At 45.8% G+C, this 7,500-nt stretch overlaps 1 protein-coding gene across 14 annotated transcripts in view; it reads right to left on the bottom strand.

Annotated features, from left to right (window-relative positions):
* The window catches only part of LOC123499249 (rap guanine nucleotide exchange factor 2-like), a 269,844-nt gene that overhangs the window by 228,786 nt on the left and 33,558 nt on the right, over nucleotides 1-7,500 (bottom strand). For 2 of the 14 annotated variants that reach the window (XM_045247036.1, XM_045247035.1), the window contains exon 1: nucleotides 1,887-2,387. The exons of 11 other annotated variants lie outside the window; for them this stretch is intronic. In XM_045247036.1, the coding sequence (XP_045102971.1) occupies nucleotides 1,887-1,942 (56 nt within the window). In that variant the 5' untranslated portion in view covers nucleotides 1,943-2,387. Of the gene's footprint in view, nucleotides 1-1,886; nucleotides 2,388-7,500 lie in introns of those variants that run through there. One more of the 14 variants, XM_045247037.1, reaches the window with a different exon arrangement.

Here is a 7,500-nt window from a genome sequence, read left to right on the forward strand (position 1 = left end):
CTCACGTCTTTCTCATGTCATGTTAGTTTTTCCTTTCTATTAATAGCACGTGTGTTTTGACGAGGTAGGAAGGTGCGGCTGTGTCGTTGTGGTGGCTGTGGATGCCTCGTGTCGTATTTGCAGTAAAGAAAGCGAGGAGGCAAAGAAGGAAGGACGAATAATAAAGAAAATGAGATGCGAGCGTTCATTATGGCGACAGAAGGTAAAGCAATGTCATAATATGTGTTAATACTAGCTACTACTATAACAAATTCACTCATTGATACTTTTCACTGATAAGATGGAATGGGTCGTTTTGATTCTTCCCTATATTTCCTCTCCACTATTCTCTGGTTTTCCCTGTGTATTGTGGGCTTTTTTTCCGCCTTCCCGGGAAACACACACTAACTTTTCTATCTCCCCTCCATCTTTTTCTTTCTCACTTGACTCCCTGACTGGCTAACTAACCAATTCATTCAATTCCTTACTACACACACACACACACACACACACACACACACACACACACACTTATACAAACCAAACTTTCTATCACCCTTCCTCTTTCACTCACGGACTTACTCTCTCAATGACTCACTGACTGAGTTACTCATTCAATTATTCACACTAACTTTCATTTTCTGACTTCTTGACTACTTATTCACATATTTACTCACAGTCACACACACACACACACACACACACACTCGAGCGGCCATGACCGGAGTGCGTGAGATCTTCCTGGAAGCGACAGATGAGGGGGGGGGGTGAGGGCGAGCGTCACAGCACACCTGAGTTCACCTGACTGACCTCACGCCGGTGTCGACACTTGGCACCAGTTTACGCTAGGAATGAGCAAAGACGACCCACACACACAGCGAACACCTACGTACGACCTGACAACTGTGCACGACCTTACTTGGATTTTCTCGTATCTATTTATTCTATTTATTATGTTTTTTTTTCCGAGAGCGAGTGAGACTATTTTTTCACAATTTGCGTCCTTGAGCAGCTTCCTTTGCAGAGAATAACTAAATAAATCAACCTTTTAAATGACTACTACGTATACAACTAAGCAACAACAACATCCAAACTTAACTGTCCACTATTTTCTCCTCCAATAAAACTTTCCATCAAACTTCAATATGACTTTGAAAGTGACGCTGCATCATTTTATTTTACTTTTATTTTTATTTATCTTCTATCGCAGCACCTGCCTCCCTCCTCCCTTTAATTAACAATATAACCTGAGGGCGGCGAGGTGAGAGTTGGGGGAGAAGAGTAAGAGGGCATGAGTCGGTGCCTGCCTCCCCCCTCTCTTTCTCACCCCAAGCAAGTTATAGCTGTGAAGTGGCCCTTTTTTCCGGCACTGTCACGGGGGCCACACTTCACGGCAAGGACTGACAAGGGAGGAAAAGAAAGGGAAGGTATTAACTGTCACACACACACACACACGTTAAGTACAAAGGAAAAATAATAAAAAGGAATAGGAAAAGGATCTACGGGTGGGTGGAAGGGCGGGCGAGTGAGAGGAAGAGGTGAGGGAGAGAGAGGTGAGACGCGCGCACCGTGTACTCCCCCTCATCCCATTCCTCCCCACTCTCCTCTCCCCCATCGCCTGTCTACCTACTACCTGTTCTTGCCGTGTCGACCTCACCCCAGCCCGACTCTGCCCTGCCTTCCCTTCCTCCCCGTCTAGTTAACAAACACACCCTACCTGCCACCCCTTCCTCCACTTCTTCCCCACTCGTCTTACCTCACACCCTCCACCTGCCTCCCTACCCCTGCCCTGCTGACTCATAACCCGACACTCCACCACCACCACCACCACCAACGCCAGCAGGACAGTATTTCCCCGGAGTAAAGGTAATGGCGGTCAGGTCAGGTAACATTTGCAAGTTGCTCACCGTTTGTAGCGAGGCTTGGCGTCCAGCACATCGTCGTGGCTGTTGCTCCTCCACATGGCTGCGTCACCGCCACATAGATCCACGTCCCGAGACAAGAGTTACGGCGCCGTGTGAAGGCGACGGCGACGGCGGCGCAGGTCACCCCCTCGAGCCGCCGTCACATCGTCCAGGGCAAGGCGACGAGGAGCGAAGGTAAATCCAGGGCGGCGCTCCTCACGCGGCCATCACTCGGGCCTCTTCACCTGGCGAGCCTCGAAAGCACGTCGGGCTCACCCCAAAAAGAGATTTGAACTCGGAGGCAAATATTTATCCCTGTAATTCACTCACACTTTCACTGTTGTGGTCACCCGCGCGCTCAACATTCATAGGCCGCCAGGAGGTCACACTCGAGCCTAAGTAACACTCGATGCCTGGACAAAACGTACAAACTCCAGGTACTTTGACGAGGCCACAGCGCAACACCACCCCACCTTCTAAGTCAAGGCAACACTGAAGCTTGTTTACCCGTGAAACTACAAACCTGTTAGACTCGCCTAAACTGTCGTGCATCCTCGCCGCCATCAAGGCAGACCAGCACAGGACACCATGAGCCCTTCCATTCAATCTTTAATAAAACACAACGAATCCGATCAAATATTCACCAGCAAAAATTGATCCCACTACACAAATACAGCAGTGGAAAGTAAGAATTTAGTCACACGTCTGGCAGTGAAAGAGCGCTGCCGGAGAAGGAAGGAGGGTGCTCGCTCTCACATACACACACGTACACACACACACACACACACACCGTTTTCTATCATTCCGCCTTGAATGCCTTCACAATAAACATGCCTAATCTGTCTCCAGCTACAACACTTCACTGCATGACGACCCAACATCCCAAACACACCTCAACAAGCACCCCAACAACACTCAAGACACCTCAGCCTACACCGCACCATTCCTTCCACTTGTTTCACACCCAGGGGCCCGTCTTGGCTAGGCATGAAAGAGTCCATTCAGATGCCGCCCGCTGCCTGCCCGCCCGTCCCCGCGCCGCCTTGGATGGAGGGGCGCAGGAGAGAGCCGAGCGTAGGCGGAGTGGGTGGAGAGGTAGGAGGTAAAGGAAGAACAGGTGGAGGATGAGGTAGAGTGTGTGTGGATCGATGCGTAGGTGGATTTCGGAGTTTAAATGCCTGATGTGGTTGTGGAATGTGGAAAGGAGGGTGGAAGTGAGGGAGTGGGGTAGCTGGAGGTGGAGGGAGTGTGTGGATTGCTAAGTAGGTGGATTTTTGGGGGGTGAGGATGTCAATATGAGTGGATGGAGAAAATGACCAAGACGAGTGGATATGTATGAGAAAAGTGGATGGAAGACAAATGAATAAGGATAAAAATGGATGATAGATAAAGAAGATGTGGATGAAAAAAATAGAAGTATAAACGCGAATAAAAAAAGAGGATGTATGATTAAGATAGCGAAAGAAGGTGGCAGAGAAAGAGGAAGGATGAGAATAAGTGGAAGAGAGGCACACAGATAAAGGGAAAGGATGGGTGTGGGTGGAGGTGACAGGAGGTGAATGGATATGGGTGGAGGAAGAGGACAGGTGGAGGTGAGAGAGGAGGAGAAGGCAGACTGGTGTTTCTCGCAAATGTGGAAAGAAGAAGAAGAAGAAGAAGAAGCAGAAGATGAAGATGATGATGATGATGATGATGATAAAGAAGACAAAGAAGAAGGAAAGATACTATTACTTATCATATTGAATGGTGATAGTGATGATTTCAGTGGTGGTGGTGAATACATCCTCACCATCATCATCACCACCACTAGACACAGCTATCACCACCAAAATTACAAAGAAATGTGGTAATGAAGTGGTGATGGAGATAAATGCGTCGCCTTCACCACCACCACCACTACTATCACCATCACCATCATCGTTACAATTACAAGAAGTCACGCCACCACCACTATCACCGGCATCACCATTACCATTATGAAAGCAACACTTACCATCACCAACATCATTACCAGCATTACATTCTTTGCCATCACCACTATCACTATTATGACAGACACCACCACCACCACCACCACCACAACCACCACCGTAGCCCAAGACAATGCAAAAGAAGAAGAAAAAGAAGACGAAGAAGAAAAACAACAACAAAACACACACACACACACACACACACACACACACACACACAAATACACCCAAATACACCTTTAATACATTGGAGAGAGAGAGAGAGAGAGAGAGAGAGAGAGAGAGAGAGAGAGAGAGAGAGAGAGAGAGAGTCGTGATGAAGAGCTAAGAATAGAAGCTTCCAGTGAAGAATGAATCACAACACATGTTAAAAATAGAAAAACCAAGAATGAAAAACAACTTAAATTAGAACAGAGAATGAAATGAATGACTTTTTTTTTTTTTTTTTTTTTTACATTACAAGGGCACTGGCCAAGGGAAAACAAAGTGAAAAAAAAAATCCCGCTGGTTGCCAGGCCCTGTTAAGAGGAAAGTAGAGAAAAAACAAAAAAATCTAAAAGGAGGGTCCAGTTAACGTAAGAGGTGTCTTGACACTCCTCTTTTGAAAGAGTTTAAGTCATAGGCAGGTGGAAATACAGACACAGGTAGAGAGTTCCAGAGTTTACCAGTGTAGGGAATGAAGGAGTGAAGATACTGGTTAACTCTTGCATTAGGAAGATGGACAGAATAGGGATGAGAAGAAGTAGAGAGTCTTGTGCAGCGAGGCCGCAGGAGGGGGGAAGGCATGCAGTTAGCAAGTTCAGAAGAGCAGACAGCATGAAAACAGCGGTAGAAGACAGATAAAGATGCAACATTGCGGCGGTGACTTAAAGAATCAAGACAGTCAGTTAGAGGAGAAGAGTTGATAAGACGAAAAGCTTTAGATTCCACCTTGTTTAGTAAAGCTGTGTGTGGATCCCCCAGACATGAGAGCCATACTCCATACACGGGCGGATAAGGCCCTTGTACAGAGCAAGCAGCTGGGAGGGAGAGAAAATGGACGAAGACGCCACAGGACACCTAACTTCTTGGAAGCTGATTTAGCAAGAGTAGAGATGTGAAATTTCCAGTTTAGATTTTTAGTGAAGGATAGACCGAGTGTGTTTAATGTAGAGGAGAGGGAAGTTGAGTGTTATTGAAGAAGAGAGGATAGTTGTCTGGAAGGTTATGTCGAGTAGATAGTTGTAGAAATTGAGTTTTTGAGGCATTGAACAAAACCAGGTTTTCTCTGCCCCAATCAGAAACAAGTGAAAGATCAGAAGTTAGGCGTCCTATAGCATCTCGCCTTGAGTCATTTAATTGTTGTTGGGTTGGGCGTCTGTTGAACGCTGTTGAATAATGCAAGGTGGTATCATCAGCATAGGAGTGGATAGGGCATTGAGTCAGATTTAGGAGATCATTGATGAATAATAGAAAGAGAGTGGGTGATAGGACAGAACCCTGTGGAACACCACTGTTGATAGTTTTAGGGAAGAACAGTGACCGTCTACTACAGCAGCAATAGAACGATCGGAAAGGAAACTGGAGATGAAGGTACAGAGAGAAGGATAGAATCCGTAGGAGGGTAGTTTAGAAATTAAAGATTTGTGCCAGACTCTATCGAAGGCTTTCGATATGTCAAGGCCGACAGCAAAGGTTTCACCGAAGTCCCTAAAAGAGGATGACCAAGATTCAGTTAGGAAAGTAAGAAGATCACCAGTAGATCTGCCTTTACGGAAACCATACTGGCAATCAGAGAGAAGGTTGTGAGCTGATAGATGCCTCATTATCTTCCTATTAAGGATAGACTCAAAGGCTTTAGAAAGGCAGGAAATCAAAGCTATAGGGCGGTAGTTAGAAGGATTGGAGTGGTCACCTTTTTTAGGGACAGGTTGAATGTGAGCAAACTTCCAGCAAGAAGGATAAATAGAAGTAGAGAGACACAGATGAAAGAGTTTGACCAGGCAGTGAGCGAGTTCGGAAGCACAGTTTTTGAGAACAACAGGAGGGACTCCATCCGGACCGTAAGCCTTCCGAGAATCAAGGCCAGAGAGGGCCAGGAAAACGTCTTTATAAAGAATTTTAATTTTAGGGATGAAGTAGTCAGAGGGTGGAGGAGTAGGAGGAATATGCCCAGAATCATCCAAAGTTGAGTTGGTAGCAAAGGTTTGAGCGAAGAGTTCAGCTTTAGAAAAGAAGAGACAGCTGTAGAGCCATCTGGATGAAGTAAAGGAGGGAAAGACGAAGAAGTAAAGTTGTTAGAGATATTATTGGCTAGATGCCAGAAATCTCGAGAGGAGTTAGAATTGGAAAGACTTTGACATTTTCTATTGATGAAAGAGTTTTTAGTAAGTTGGAGAATAGATTTGGCATGATTACGGGCAGAAATATATAGGGCATGAGTTTCAGCAGTTGGATGGCTACGGAACCGTTTGTGAGCCGCCTCTCTATCATTGACAGCACGAGAACAAGCAGAGTTAAACCAAGGCTTTTTAGCTTTAGGGTTAGAGAAAGTATGAGGAATGTATAGCTCCATGCCAGAGATAATCACCTCTGTTATGCGCTCGGCACAAAGAGAAGGATCTCTGACATGAAAACAATAATCATCCCAAGGAAATCAGAATAGTACTGCCTTAGTTCCTCCCACTTAGCAGAGTTAAAATGCCAGAAGCACCTCCGCTTAGGCGGGTCCTGAGGCTGCACTGGAGTGATAGAACAGGTAACGGAAATTAGATTGTGGTCGGAGGAGCCCAACGGAGAGGAAAGTTTAACAGAGTAAGCAGAAGGGTTGGAGGTTAGGAAAAGATCAAGAATGTTGGGCGTGTCTCCAAGGCGGTCAGGAATACGGGTAGGGAACTGCACTAGCTGCTCTAGGTCATGAAGGATAGCAAAGTTGAAGGTTTGTTCACCAGGTTGGTCAGTGAAAGAAGATGAAAGCCAAAGCTGGTGGTGAACATTGAAATCCCTAAAATGGAGATCTCAGCAAAAGGAAAGTGAGATAAGATGTGCTCCACCTTGGAAGTCAAATAGTCAAAGAATTTTACATAGTCAGAGGAATTAGGTGAGAGGTATACAGCACAGATGAATTTAGTTAGAGAGTGACATTGAAGTCTTAGCCAGATGGTAGAAAATTCTGAAGATTCAAGATTGTGGGCACGAGAGCAAGTGGTGTCGTTACGCACGTATGCGCAACATCCAGCTTTGGATTGAAAATGAGGATAGAGCAAGTAGGAGGGAACAGAAAAGGGCTGCTGTCAGTAGTCACAGACAACTGTGTTTCGGTTAGGAAGAGAAGATGAGGTTTAGTAGAGGAGAGGTGGTGTTCCACAGATTGAAAATTAGAACGAAGGCCACGAATGTTGCAGAAATTGATAGTGAAAGTATTAGATGAAGTGTCAAGACACCCAAGGTCGACAGCAGAGGGGCAGTCCGACCTGGGGACATTTATGGTCCCCTCCCCAGAGGGGGACTTAGAGAGAGAGAGAGAGAGAGAGAGAGAGAGAGAGAGAGAGAGAGAGAGAGAGAGAGAGAGAGCCCCGTCTGTGCACCTTTCTCTAAGTTTTAATCGCTTTGCTTTACATAAACATAATTTTTAATGAGTTGACAAAACCAAAGCTTTCTTTACGAAG

The sequence above is a fragment of the Portunus trituberculatus genome, chromosome 49 (assembly GCF_017591435.1).
Source record: "Portunus trituberculatus isolate SZX2019 chromosome 49, ASM1759143v1, whole genome shotgun sequence".
Classification (NCBI taxonomy): domain Eukaryota; kingdom Metazoa; phylum Arthropoda; class Malacostraca; order Decapoda; family Portunidae; genus Portunus; species Portunus trituberculatus.